The sequence below is a fragment of the Typha angustifolia genome, chromosome 10 (assembly GCF_048772165.1).
Source record: "Typha angustifolia cultivar Huaian chromosome 10, ASM4877216v1, whole genome shotgun sequence".
NCBI classification, from domain to species: Eukaryota; Viridiplantae; Streptophyta; class Magnoliopsida; order Poales; family Typhaceae; genus Typha; species Typha angustifolia.
In genome coordinates this window covers 11,813,566-11,828,270 of record NC_133248.1, presented here as the reverse complement: position 1 = coordinate 11,828,270, position 14,705 = coordinate 11,813,566, and the positions used below count along the sequence as shown (strand labels likewise).

Sequence of the window (14,705 nt, the reverse complement as noted above, 5' to 3'; positions counted from 1 at the left end):
TTATGTACATACTAATTTTTACTCTATCAATCATATATATCCTTTTCCCTTGAAGCTGTGATAAGAAAAATATAAACAGAGAATTGTAATCTAATGGCGTTTGGTCGGGCTAGAATAAATTGGCCCATTCTAGGTGCCTTCTTGGGCTTATTTTACAAAGCCCAAGCCCAACCAAGGCCCAGCTTGCCAATGATCACCATTCACAATTTTGTGTATTCGAATTTTGAAACTAGCTGTTCAAAACACACCACAGTAAATGCTCGTACTTCGTCTACCAAATAATTTTATATTTTTATATTGTTTAATAGCCCTCAATACCACTAGTTGTGACGCGTGAATAGGCTCATGGTTCAGGTATTTTACATATTTTTTTAACAATTTTTTCATTATCCAATGTTTTATTTAGTATTAAAAGATAAATATCGGATGATTATTTTATATTTATTTTATCTAAAATAAAAGTTATTTAATTTATAAAGTGTCTAAAATTAATCACAACAATCAGATAATATTCTTAATTAAAAATAAACAAATAACTAATATAAGGAATATTTCAATAGCTTTACATAAGTGAGAGGGTCAAATGCCTGACAAAAGTGACCTAATATTTTAGGGACAAGTTAATTTGAATAATTTTTATGAGTTTGCTTGCTCAAACTCTAACAATGTGTTTGGTTTTCTTTTCATATTTCATCTCTTGCATTGCTCCACTTAGGGTGGCAATGTTGCAATATTCAACGTCTCATCTCTATAAGTCATTTTAGTGAGCGATAGGGAGGGTTTTTTTTTTTTTTTTTTTCTGAATCAACTTCTTATTATCTTCATTCTTCTATAACAATGTCACGTGAACGACCTATATTCTTGTATTCACTCTTTCTCCTTTTACACGTCTTTCACCAAAGGTGGCTGTGGAAGGACTAAGTCGAAAGAGACAAGCTTCTCTTTATTGTGATTTTGAACTCAACCCAAAAAAAACCTTCTTTTTTTCTTATTGCGACTATGAGTCGACTCATGATAAGTGAGCAAAATACTTTTTGTGATCCCTCCTCTGCTTTAGAACTTGTTCCTAAGGAGAGGAGGAGGTCTTTCTTACCCTATCTTTCAATGAGCTATCGGTGGAGGTGGTGACGAATATATCTTATTTACGTTTTCTTTCATTTCGATTTGTTTCACTATTGTAGATCAGTGATTTTTTATTCTTCAATCTTTAGAGATTCACAAGATCATATCTTTTAGCCAAGCATAGATTGACTTGACGCTCTTTCAGCTTGTGAATCAATTAGAATCATATTTTATCAATATTCTCTTAGTGCCCTTAGATTTTATGCATTATTTATTTATAAATTTGCTTAATATAACAAAGTATAAAAAAATTGTGTCAAAGTGAACATTTGGATGCTAATAAAATTTATTAACTTTTCAAGGAAAAATCTGTCAAAATGGATAATTGTTTAGAAGGTTGTGATTATTATCCCGAATCCAATCTCATGCTTTATTCATACATGGACAATCGTACAAGAACATTACTGACAAATAAATAGAGTTACATTATTATTAAGTGGGACAAATAATTTAAAAAATAACGTAATTTCTAACTAATGCATCCACATGTACACTCGTATCATGGCAATTAAGAGTGCATTATAAGTTCATTAATTTTCTACAATGCAATTGGATAAATTAATTGATCACGTGATGCACAAACCCCCAAGTCCCCAACCGTCGATTGCAGTACATTTTGATGATATTACAAATTGGGCCTTTCCTTTTTGTCCATTTACATATCGACCCCTTTTTTTCACAAAAATATCCGAGGACGAGCATTAAGATTTAAGCCGCTATCCCGCACACAACAGAAGGACGGAATACGCAATAGTGACATTTGTAGGGTGTCATAAACAAGTTTCACAAACAAAAAGAAAAAGAAAAAGAAGAGGAAATGAAAATAATGGCATTTCCGCAATTTTCGACATCGGGTGTCGAAACGCCTTAATGCCTCCTCCCTTAAAACCTCGCTCTCTTTTCCCCGGGAGAGCGGGAACGGCACCCGAAGGAGAGGAAAAATTAATAAACCGAACCCAAACGAGAAGAAAAAGATTTCTCTCCTCGTTCTCCCTCGCCATGGAGACCAACGCTTCCCTCCCCGTTTCCGCGATTCCCAGGCCAATACCGCACCGATTCCCTCATCTACGGCAGCTCCGCCGTCGCTCCTCCGCCCTCCCCGTGGGCCTCTAAGGTGTAAATATTCGGCACACAGGGTTAAGCCAGGCACAGCAGCAGAAACAAACTCGCAAACCTCGGGTTTCTTGGTTCCATGGGAGAAGCTCTTGTCAAATCTTTCTTTATACAACTTTTGGTGATCTTTTATCTGTCTTCTTTCTGTTTAGTTGGGAAATGTGTGTTGCCCATCATCTGAACCCTAATATGTGGGTTGGTGATTTTTACGCAGTATATATCTAATTTGAAGTATTTGATCTTTGTTGTTTGATCACTTGGGTGCTTATCAAATTGAAATAAGTTATTTTTGCTTGAATTTGTAATTTTCATTAAAAACGCAAGATTTGTGCATGTTTGATTAAATCGAGTGGTTTTTTTCCGGACTATGGAGGTAAGAAACTATAGCAGGATTTCACTAAAAATTTTGTGTCGTTTCACTTTTCCTTCCACTATACAATGCTAAACATGGCATTCTTATTGCTTCTGTTGGAAGAAATGTGATCACTTTTTACTTGCTTTTTGATGTTATTGTGAATTATTTGAAAGAAAGAGGGGCCATTTGATAGGTAGAGAATTCCGGAAAGTTCTCAGAATCTGATTAGTTACGAGCATAGAGTCTCTGCATCATTGATGCAATCATTGAGCTGTTATGCTTTTAGAAAAGCCTAAAAGAAGATGCGTTCCTTGTTCTCTTAAGTTTAATGGATAATGTTCTTCATTTGATCCGTTCTTGCTACTCGACAAATAATGTGATTTCTCTGTTGAGGTGCATCTGCAACCTGTAAGCAGCCGTTTCGCACTCTCCGCTACAACTTCTGCTTTTATTGCTTGATTTATAGGTTAATAGAAAGAAAAAAAATTTCTGCTTGTTTTTTGAGTGCTTTGCTTTTATCCTGTTATTTGTGCACTAACATCTGCAGACCAATATTTTTTCTGTTCAATTGACAATTTCTTCTGCTTGTTCCGGTTTTATGAATCACAATCATATTCGGGATCAAATCTCCATCACGAGTTAATAAGAAAACTTCATTTCTTTGTTTGTTTGTGTGGATTTGAGAAGCAGCTTCACTAGTCTCTGTTATTTGCTGATTTTGACGTCGCTTAAGCACTATGAGTTAATAATAAGTGTTATAATCATTTGTCGCTATCTTTGTTTCCACTTGCATTTTCTTTTAAACAATGATACTTTGCTTCAGGGCACGAATCAGCTTAAAATAAAATTCTTTCTTCATATTATTTGGCTCATGCAGTGCCTTTATATATGGCCCTTTAGACATTAACAGAGTAGAGCGGATATTGGAACAAGAATAATTGTTATCTGTTTTGTAAAATAATAGAGTAGAGAGGATATTGGATCTTCTTTGTTTTAACAAATTAATATTCAGGCCATTGATGTCTTCAATATTATCAATTAGGATAACGTTCAGGTCTATGACAGGAAATGCTATTAGTTCCAGGTGTAGCTCGGCATCTTTAAATGCTTGCAGAAGCTCCATCCACAATCCTGGAGGGAGTTTCGCAGGGTTACATCATGATTTAGTCTTAAAAGGAATATAATGATGAAGTGCCTTTATCACCCCTTCGGTAGAAGCACAAGCTGCAGCTAGCGAGACGAGGAAGCAGAGAAAGCTTAAGCTTTTTAACGCAATCCACCTGGACGTGAACTTTGTGATGTTCTTCTGTGAAATGTACATCTCGATTGGGAAATGCACTGTAAGAGGCCAGAATCCAACGGCACCCAAAAATGCAAGTACATCATTGAAGAAAGGCATCAAGATTGCAAGGAGGGTACTTATCGCCACGAAAACAGTTCTCCAAGTAAGTCGAAATATATTGATTCTACATCTGAAGTGCTTGTTAACCATCAAGGGATGCTCATGAGTCAATATTTGTAGGTTTGGGCACTTTTTGGCGATCCATCTTTCGACAGCAGCGTAAAGTGGTTGGCAGAATACCTAGATAATTGGAGATCAAAGATGAAATATATGTTCCTCTAGATGGTTGAGATGGCACATGAAGTGATTTCTTGATGCACTAACAAGATTACCTGATATGCACCTAGTAAGTGCACAACAATGCAGACATTGGCAATATTGACAAGCCAATAGGGTTCGTAAAATCCAAATCCAGTAAGGATGTTCCCTGGAGCATGGTTCCCGAATGTAGCATAACCAAGACAACCGCAAAGGATGTAAAATGTTGTAGTTGTGGACACGCCGATGAAACTTGCCCTCTTCATTACTTTGTTCTCTGCTGGAGAAGATCTTAGAGTGTCCTTAATGAAAAGATGAGGAAGTTAGAGCAGCTCTGTGATTCATAAGTTGCAAAATTATGATGATTCGGTGCAGGTTGACAATGATATACCTGGATTTCTATCAGAATCATTGAGTATGAGTAGGCAAATGCTATGTCTCCTAGTGCCTGGAATGCCTTCCATACCTTCTGAGCTGAATCAATATCTACTCCCACTTCTGTCCCTGTTAGGCTGGTTTTTCCAACAGTACCTGCAGAGACTCCAGAGTAGAGTCAAATCTTTATATATCTAAGAAACTGAAAGCTCTTGTACCCAAAGGTTTCATCAAAATAAGATTACCTGATATTATTCTGGCTAATGAGAGGCCTACAGCAATGGAGGAGTAAACCAGAGACATAATTGCAGCAAGAATGGACAGCCACCACAACTTGTGAAAGTCGGGCAATTGGGAGAGAAATATCTGAACAACCCCGAAAGCAACCATATACTTACTGTCAGTGACACTGCAATCAGCTCCATGTCCTCTGTTATGAAAACAATTGGACTTGTGCACTGCCCTGTGATAACTCGAAACAAGCTGTTCTTATTACATCTTGTAATAATTTGACTTCATTATTAGATGCAGGAAGAAGAGTTATGAGCTTACGCAGCACTGATGGAAGCCGTGATTGTGTAACCGACGGCAACTCCGAATAGATTAACATACTGGCAGAGCCCACATAACCAAAGTTGTATGCCACCTGCATTCAGAGATGCCTAATTTGTTCTGGAGGAGCTATGTTACAACAAAAAGGTTTTGGATATGGAAGCACCTAGGTTGGATTTCACTGCATCTATGTAGGTGTAGTTCCTTTTCCCGGAGATGGGATCCGAAGTCCGGTAGCAATCAGCCAGTAGACTGGATGTGTAGAAGGTGATAATTGAGAACAGCAGCAGAGTTACTGGCCCAGCTATCCAACCAAGTTGAGACATTGCCCACGCCAACGATAGCACACCAGAACCTATCACTGCTGTTATGATATGCGCACTTGCAGTCCACATAGTTCCTGCAGATTACGTTGGAAAATGAAGTGTAACATCATATCCAAGTTGTATTAGGAGTACTGCATCAAAAGGTCTTGATGAACATGATGCCAGTGATGAGCAAGCTATTTCGATCAAGCTCGACTTGATAAAACCCAATTTATATGTAAAATATAAACAACATATATTGTAAATAAGATTCCATTTGTGTATATACTTGATTTGATTTTATAAAGTGCAGAACTCCAGATCATCAAAGATTCCATTCAAGCTTAATTTGATTCAAATTTGGTTCAAGTTTAATTCAGGCTTAATTTGAATTCTGTTTGAATTAATCAATCCACGCTTGAACAGAGCTTGGGTCAATCAAGTTCTGACTCCATCATACACCCCTACAAACAATGAATATCTTATCTCTAACTATTCAAAACAAATGCGCGGAATAAGGTGGGACCTATCCTCAGCTTATCTCTTGGAATTACTATTCTTATTCCTGGTTCCCTGGGTACTTATTCTTTTTGCTGGTTTGCAGCCGCTCAGATATATAAATCCGGTTCGGACACTGCCGCCTCTTCAGAATCCCTGTCGCAGCTCATGAGAGCTTGTAGGACACCCGTCGATTGCGAGCTTATCCTCACCCCAGCAATCCAAGTATTCGCGAATAAGGAATAGGAACGTAGAGGGTGGGTTCTCCACGCTATCCTACTAAACGACAAACACAAGGGAGACGAAACTGCTACGTCATTAGTTCACCTAATGCTGTCCTCTTATTCTAATCTAATATATTCTGCTCTACATTTCATTTTTATTCAATGCTCGAATAGGTGACCGTGTCACACTACTCGCACTATTCTTGTGAAAGATGCCAACCCTTCGTTATACTTATAGGAGGGTAGCTAAGCACGGCATCGATTCCTCATTGAATGCACTTCCCCTGTGCCATTTCGCTCTAACCAATGTAAATTTTAAATTTTGCAGTTTGAACCCTGAACCTTTTATTATTTGAAATTTACTCTATGTCTATTTATGAAAATACAATACTGCAATTTGCAAATTGTGGGGGAAAAAATTAATAATTTATCATTACCGGAGCGGGCCAAAGGTCGGGTTATTCGTCCAATCAATTGATTTATTAAAAAACATTTTAAAATATATTTATAATGGTGTGTCTTTTATTACTTAGCTATTTTTTCACTAATATATTTATAATTGGGTTGCTGCATTGGATGTTGGTTCAATAATCAACTGCTTATTGATTTGATAATAAAATCAAACTGATTGATAGTCGGTTCATAGATTTAATCACCCATTTTCGTAAAATATTAAACCTATATATCAAGCGGACTGCTAACAAGCATTAATTTTAAGAACATAAATGCAAAATTCCAATCTCTGAAATTTCCTACAATTCTACTCTGTGTGTATATATATATACACATAGGAGTGGGATCGATCATAGAAAATAATAAAGGAAGAGAAATTAAGGTCTATTGAGTACCTGTTCTCTTTGGCTTTCCATCATCATCGACCACCTCATGATCTCTCTGCCCTTCAAGGTCTCCTTCTACACTCCCCTTCTCTTCCATCTCTACCTCTCTGATTCCTTCTTCTCTTCCCATCTCTCTCTCTCTGCCTGTCTGTGAGGAAGAACTTCTTTAGACGGGATGCATATAAATATACATACGTTACAAAGAGTGATACGCTACTGGGGAGAGAGAGAGAGAGAGAGAGAGAGAGAGAGAGAGAGAGGTACCATACTGCTCTCATGCAGGGAGATGGAAGTCTAGAAAGAAGCAATTCGAGGAGTAGTAATTAGTGAATGCAGTATAGCTATGCCACGTAGTAGTAGGATGGAACCCTTGCTATCCTACTAGCTCTAGGTAGCATTTGTCACCATACGTGCCAAGTCGGTCCACGTATTGGTTCCTCCGCAACTCGAAATGTCTCAATTCCTGCCTCCAAATTTGGATCGGATCTTAAATAGTGACTAGGACTTGATTAGCATATTGTTAATTTCATAATAACATAAGAGTCGGTTACACTTTACCTCTTCTATTTTGGCTTGAATTTAACCTATACCAACATGCATTTAACTACCATGTAGTTTAGACTAAGTTGCAGCTTCTAATTAACTAATGACGAATATATAACGAGACTTAAACTACTCTCATAGAAATAATTTGATCATTAAACAAACTCCTTAAGATAGAAAAGGTTGGCGGGGATAAGATGTAATTTGCTTAACACAGGAAGTGGTGTTCTGTTAGTCACTTGGAATCCTCTGTTATAGAAAGTTGGAAGACAGCAAGCTTTTGAATGATTGAAAACCATATGTCGGTTGTCCTACGTAGCTTTCAGCAGGAGAAAAGAGAAGGGACAGACGAATATATGTATATATATATATATATATATATATATATATATATACATGCATGTTTGTTTCTATTAATCACGAGGCAGAGGAAGGAGGAAAAAAAGTATGCAAGTTAGCTACTGCATGGAATTCGTGGGGGAAATGGCCTTCCATCTTATCAGAACTATGCGACAAAAAACCTTTATTCCTTCCAAATAAGGGTGAACTATTTTGTGCAATCACTTGCTTCACCTCGAATAATTGTCTAGGGTTGCAATAACTTTATAAATTACTAACGTTGTCAACGGAGAACCACTCCTTTGGTGCCACAGATAAGGTTCAGAGAGACTACTAACTTTGGCTACACACATTTTACGTGGGTGTTAAACAGAGTGATTCACATTCTCTGTGTTCATATAGTATAGTTTGGGTCCGATTCGGATTCGGATTCGGATTCCAAATCTTAGTAAATGTTGGTCTAGGGTTTCGTAGTTAGTTATCGGTAACTTATCTTTTTCTAAAAATAGTGAAATTGGTGGAAGTTAGACTTGTTCTTGCAAAAGCAGGGTCTATTCAACCACAGAATACATCAAGCTTTTAACAATAAGCAAAAGCAATTTCTTTTAGTGTTAGTTAATCCAACTCAGAGCTTTGGCTTGTCCTTGCAAGCAGGGTCTGTAAAAAATTAGGTGTATATTATGTTCATGACTAAGCTTCAGATAACTAGTTAATTAGTTTGTTAATTTGCAGAGGATGCCAAAACCTGGAAATACTGGGCCAATTGTTTAGATTAAGATGTAGTTGGATTATGATGACCTCTTCCAGCATATGGACTGCCTCTTTCTTCTCTTCTCCTCTTCTCCATTTTGATATTGTTCATGCAATCTTAGGATTTATCTCAGAATGATTGGGTTTATAGTGAATCATTCCTCAGAATAAGCAGCACATGAAAGGATACAAGTTGATTGGGCTAATGACAAATGAGCATTTTCTGATAAAGAGCATTCAATTGAGTAATAAAGTAAATATAATAGCATTCGTGATTCCAAAGGTAGATAATTTTGGTAGTAAATTTACATATAATATACTAATTTCCACAGGCAATTCCTTCAGAACTACATTTCTCTTGAAGGAAAAGAGGCAAACAAGAGAAGTGCGATGAAAAATCTCAAGATCATCGCTTTACAGCAAAGATTAAAAAGGAGGGCAAGGGCCAACTTATTCGCTGCTCAGGAATCGCAGCTAAAGTAAGCAAATGCTTCTAGTTCTAGACGAGCTACCGAAACACTGAAGACTCATTTGTCTTGTTCAATGCTGAGTTGCTGTTCTTTTCCTGCCGACTGTTCTTAACTGGAAAAGCAAGAACAAGGTGAACTCAATGAGATCTAACTACAATAATTTGCATGTTGACAGTGAGAATAGCTAAAACTACATAGTGAGATCTGGCATGCAGGCTTACAAATATTGCTGATATATCGGAGCTCTTCAACACCCGCAATCTCCTGGCAGTGGAAACAAACATGCTGCAAGAATTGAAGGAAAAGTTGATATAGATACATCAAACAAAGAGATATAATTTATTTCAACAAACACTGGGTTGTATGCCATGAATATATGGAGCAAATGAAAATTAGGTGGAAGAAAATAAAGTGAATCTTACTCCCATGGAACATCTCCAACCAATATCCTGTCACCTTCTTCGTCCTCATAAACCAGAGTGTATTCACCACTCCCATCTAGTAAACCAGTGACTGCCTGCTTTTCTTCACTACTCTCTGGATTACTAGCAGAAAGAGTATCCCTTTGGGCTAAATATTGTATAGAGAAAAAAACCTCGAATAAGTACTTGATGGAACTAAGCAAGCGCAATATAAAAAAGAAGAGAAGAAAAAGCAATAAATAACAAAGCTTAATTATTGTATATCAAATATATTTGAGCAACATATATATACATATACCTGCAAGAAGGCCTCGGAAGAGCTCGTGTACAGCCAATGAGAGCTTCTCATAACTATCATAGGCCTTCAAGTCCACTTTTCGACCAATAGGGATTCCTTCCATATTGATTTTAACAAATAAGCCCTTCCTGGTAGTCTCAATCTTACTAGCAGTCTCCGTGTTACCATTCTGTGTCTTTGAGGAGCAAGCAAGGTTCTTTCTGAAAGAACGAATAGGAGGCCATCCAACAACAGGGGCAGTCGCAGTTCTGCTAACGTAACAACAACGAAAGGATAAGACTCAATATATGTACATACTATTTGAACACTTAATAAAAATCCAGATTAGTTTACGAACTAGGCATCCATAGAACTTAGAAGATGCAATGCACCTCGGAAGAGTTCAGGAAAGATGAGATTTTGATAGACATCCATCCGTTAATAGAGAGGAAGTCAAATATATAAATATATATATATAATATACAACTGATTGTCATGTCAAGGAGGGCACCAGGAGAAGTAAACATAAATTTTAAAGACAAGATTAAATAAAAGTAGCAACAATGATCGCAGCCATATTATTGCTGTGAAGAGTTCAAATATGACTATTCTATTACACCAAGGAAAGTGCACAATCTTTTAAGTAAACCAGAGAAGAGAAGACACAGTAGTTATGTCCTGCCAACTCATGCCCATGGTTGGCACTAATGATCGATCAAAGAAAAAAGATATATATATACATAGCAAGCATATGTGTATACAAAAAGCAAGAGATAACCATCAGTTATTCTATTTACGAAGGAATAGGTTTAATCTAAGTAGCTGAGGCTACAATCTGTACCTTGTCTGAGAGCTATTGTTGTCTACAGTTGCCTTCCCAGTGTCTGCCCCATGGGTAGCTGGAGGACCACATCCCTTTCTCTCAAGGCTTTGCTGCTCGGCCCTCCTCCCATTTGAGTTGGTCTGCAAGTGAATGAATCCAGGTTTCTCCTGTTGCTGATAAAAATCTAGAGAAGAAGAAGAAGAAGAAGATATTAAAAGTGAAGAAAACCATAGTAAGTAGATTACCCAGACACTAAAGCATACTTGCAATACCTTGTGGGTTGGACTCAACTTTACCCAAGAACCCTCTCATGGCTCCAGAACAAGAGTTAGAACCATTGCTCTTAGCAACCTTAGAGAAGCCGCCAAGAGACAGAAGAGATTTAACAGAGTGGTCCTCTCTCTTCCCCTTCTCCACAACCCAGTCATCTTCACCAGGGGGGCCAAGCCTCAGCTGCAGAATTTTCTCCTCTGCTTCTCCAAAACCATTGCCCCCTCCAATCTTGGTCTTTACCATCCAACTTCTCTCGTGTCGAATGAGATGAAGCAGCTGTGGACATCCATCTAAACTTCTCCTGAGTTCTTCCTCCATTGCTCTCTCCTGGTTCAACTCCAAGCACAAGGGATAGAAAAGGGGACACTAACAAACTACCTTCCAAGACTGCAACCAGTAGCAGAACCAGATAAAGCTTACAATCCAAGAACAAGTTATCGATTGGAACGACGATCCGAATCACAAGGGACAGAAACCTCTGAGTAGCCACAGAGAAAAGTGGTCATCCTTTTTCTTTCCCCCTCCCCGAAGCTTGCTCATTCCCCCAAGACCCACAACCCCAAGCCACAAGATCAAGAACCCAGATAAGAAAGAACAATTACTAACCACCAAAACTATCAAAATACGATCTTGAGAGGACAATAAAACAGAAGAAATCTCCCCAGCCTTTTGAATTGTGGCTTGTACTCTTCTTTCCTCTTCTCTCTCTCTCTCTCTCTCTCTCTCTCCCTGTATATATATATATATATATATGCAACAGAGATTATGATCAGACCAGGAACAAGAGCAGAGCAACCATGAGAGATTCCAAGACTGGAACCAATCCGTATAAGGGCATTAGACCATTACTCACGCAAGTCTTCGACAGTGGTAGCAGCTGAGGAGATGAGTGCCTCTGTGACAACTGCGCACTTACCCAAGCACAAGGATTGAGATGTTTGTGCCTCACTATTCTGACTCTTGTCTCTCTTTCTCCCCTTCTGCGTCCTCCTTTATGGAAGAAAAAGTAATACTAGTAATCTAAAGTTAATACTCTCTAAATCTTAATCAGGACACATTTAATTAATCCTCACTTAAAGGTTAGTTAGATCATCATGTGAGGCCCACACTGTTTGGTCCCGGATAAGTCCAAATTCGACGCATCTCTAATAAACTCGGAAAGTGTTACATTACTATATATATTAGCATTACTTAATGGGATAAAGATGAAGTTTGGATAACATATAATAAAGCTTTTCATATGTAACAAAATCTGCATATGTGTTTAAGAGTAAGTTAATTTTTCATTAGAAAAAAAAGAAGAAGAAGAGGGTAAATTACAGATAATGATGGGGGAGAATGGTAGGGCTGCAATGGAAAAGATCTGCATGATATAGGAAGCATGAGAGCGTTCGTTCCCCGGAAAAACTGTATGCAGGAATCTCGTGCAGTCAGGATACAGGAAATGATTAATTTGGGCTGCCAAGTTGGAATGGAATTTGCTGCATCCGGGGGGTGCAGGAGATCAACTGCCTATCGAAACACACAAATCCCATGATCTTGTCCGGGGCAGCAGAGCTTCGGTTTGCGAGACACCTCGCACATCCTCGGGGAAAGGAGAAGGCGAGTAAGTAAAGATAATTACTAACACTGCCTTCTTTTTATCCGAACGAACGTTGGGCTCAAGAAAGTTCAAACCCTCTTTCTTTTTACTTCAATGATATTGAGATCATATTTGTTAAATAATGTACTTCACTTCTTCTTCTTCTTTTTTTTTTTTCTTTTGGGGATCATTAAAAATGACAGAGGGTGTTGTTACTTGGTATATATATATATATAAAAGAACCAAATGAATTGAAAATATTTATAAAGATGAGGTCTTTTGATTAGGTTGGGATCACCGATCGAGTCAACGTGGCAGGAGATAAATGGTGGCGACGGGCTCCAGCCCGTCGATCCCGGTAAAGAGGCGCGTGCAGATTCCAGCCAATGAGGGACCAAAACGTGTCCAGTGGCAGGAGATCCAAGGGGAGGGGGAGGGACCCACTTCAGCCGTATGCGTGGATGGCTCGTGACCCCGCTTCTCGGCACCCCAATCTGGACCGTCCAATCCTAGGAAGCATCAGGTGCTCGAGTTGGGGGGTTGGGTGAATCATAGTAGATGGGTAGATGAATATGCTTTCATGTCATATCAACTCATCACCTTCTCTCTAAAAAGCTTATGAAGTGCAACGTACCTGTCTCTAAGTTTCTTTGTGACTGTAATGTTCCTGAAGAGATCGATGTTTATTCCGCACTTGAAGAAGTACTGCCCATTTATATTGCATGCTTGCAAATATTGGATCGATCGAGATCTCTAAGTAGGATTAGGATTTAGGATTTAGGATTTAGGATTAGGAGGAATCGACGTTACATTTCCATATGGGACCACTTAATAAAATAAAAGTTTCTGGTAATTAAATAATGATTACACAAATAAAGACACCTCTCTCTCTCTCTCTCATATGATCAGATCCATAGCTGTGAGTTAAAACAAATAAACTAGACACAATAATACATCGACACATCTATCCTTCTCGTCTCTCTGGCTGCTGCTGTTTGTGTTCTTCTTTCTCTCTTTTGGACGTACATAACGCCACGTTTTCAAGTGAAGTGAAGTGAAGTGGAGAGAAGAAAAAGCTACAAGCAGCTGTGTTCAATAATGCAAACATGCTTGTTTTTCTCTAGCTAATGGCGGTCCCCTATTTTGCCGCCATGGCAGATGATGTGGTACAAAAACCGGCCCACAACAGTGTTGTTATAAAGACAGCCGTTTAATTAATACCTCTTAATTAAGTTAATGCTTTTGAGATCGATCGATCTACTTAAACCTAAAAAGGAGCCCTATCGAATAGTTTATTAGCTTATTACGTGTACAGTACACTTAGCCTACAAGATGATGAATCGAAAGGCATCCAAATTTGAAGATGACGCTTAATGACTTTGGGATCAAAGTGGCAGCTAAAAGCCCATTACACTTTTCTTCTGAAAGAGACTCAAAGCACGCTTACATGACATTACAGATGATGAAGGGATGATTGTGATAATAGAAAGCTCAAGCTTGAAGTGATCTTATTGCTGATGAGTGATGAGTGATGAGTGATAGTATTACTTTTCTCGATCTTTCCGCCCAATCTGGATAGAACCGAATGTTTGGTGGCCGACATAAAAATGACACAGGAGAACAGTTACTTTGAGTTGTTTATTATTAGTCACTCTGTTGCATGTACTACATAACTGCAGGAAAAGTAACAAGGTAATTTGTTTTATTTGTAGTGCAATACGTTACTGGATGGACGCTGGTTCTCCTGGAACAGGAGACTTTATGCTGAGGCCATTTACAATTTTAATAGGCACAAAATCCAGTTCAAAGGCTTTCGTACAGTATTATGGAAGCTTATAAGTAATCCTAGAGTGAAGCTTTTTTCCTTCATAGGCCCTTAGAGGTAGACTCCATACTAAGGTCCTCCTCCAATCCCAATCATGCATATTGGGCCTTGTGATCCCTGCCCAATGTGTGGATTTTGGGATGAAATAACTCGTGGTTAGGTATAGGAAGTTGTGGCTCAGAACCTCGATGCTTCCTTTACCATTGATCATTCAACTATGGTTGGTCCCACCTTGGAGGCTAAACTAGGAAAATTAAGGCTATTATCACCACCGTTATATGGATCTAGAAAGCTAGAAATAAACTTTGCTTTGAAGGCCTTAGCCAAAGTCCAAATATCACTACCTAGCTGTCCTTACAGATGATTAGGAAATATTTTGACTGCGACGGCACAACCAGTAACAAAGAGATTCTGGTGA

General features: G+C 38.4%; 2 protein-coding genes across 3 annotated transcripts; both read right to left on the bottom strand.

Moving 5' to 3' along the window:
- Positions 1–1,989: 1,989 nt before the first annotated feature.
- LOC140768034 (amino acid permease 8-like) lies at positions 1,990–7,264 on the bottom strand. The gene is made up of 8 exons (XM_073108116.1): positions 7,248–7,264; positions 6,993–7,131; positions 5,284–5,517; positions 5,118–5,211; positions 4,811–5,028; positions 4,582–4,721; positions 4,265–4,492; positions 1,990–4,172 (listed from the first exon to the last, which is right to left on the bottom strand). The coding sequence occupies exons 1-8, from the start codon at positions 7,248–7,250 to the stop codon at positions 3,747–3,749; spliced, it is 1,482 nt and encodes a 493-aa protein (XP_072964217.1). The 5' UTR covers positions 7,251–7,264; the 3' UTR covers positions 1,990–3,746.
- Positions 7,265–8,856: 1,592 nt separating this feature from the next.
- Positions 8,857–11,879, bottom strand: LOC140769314 (auxin-responsive protein IAA16-like). 2 transcript variants are annotated; one of them, XM_073109978.1, is made up of 6 exons: positions 10,880–11,879; positions 10,626–10,791; positions 9,806–10,056; positions 9,508–9,655; positions 9,307–9,370; positions 8,857–9,197 (listed from the first exon to the last, which is right to left on the bottom strand). In XM_073109978.1, exons 1-6 carry the CDS (start codon positions 11,196–11,198, stop codon positions 9,156–9,158), a joined length of 990 nt encoding a protein of 329 aa, XP_072966079.1. In that variant the 5' UTR covers positions 11,199–11,879; the 3' UTR covers positions 8,857–9,155. The 2 variants fall into 2 exon arrangements, with proteins under 2 accessions (XP_072966079.1, XP_072966080.1); XM_073109979.1 differs by having other exon boundaries at positions 9,806–10,053; positions 10,880–11,875.
- Between the last annotated feature and the right edge of the window lie 2,826 nt (positions 11,880–14,705).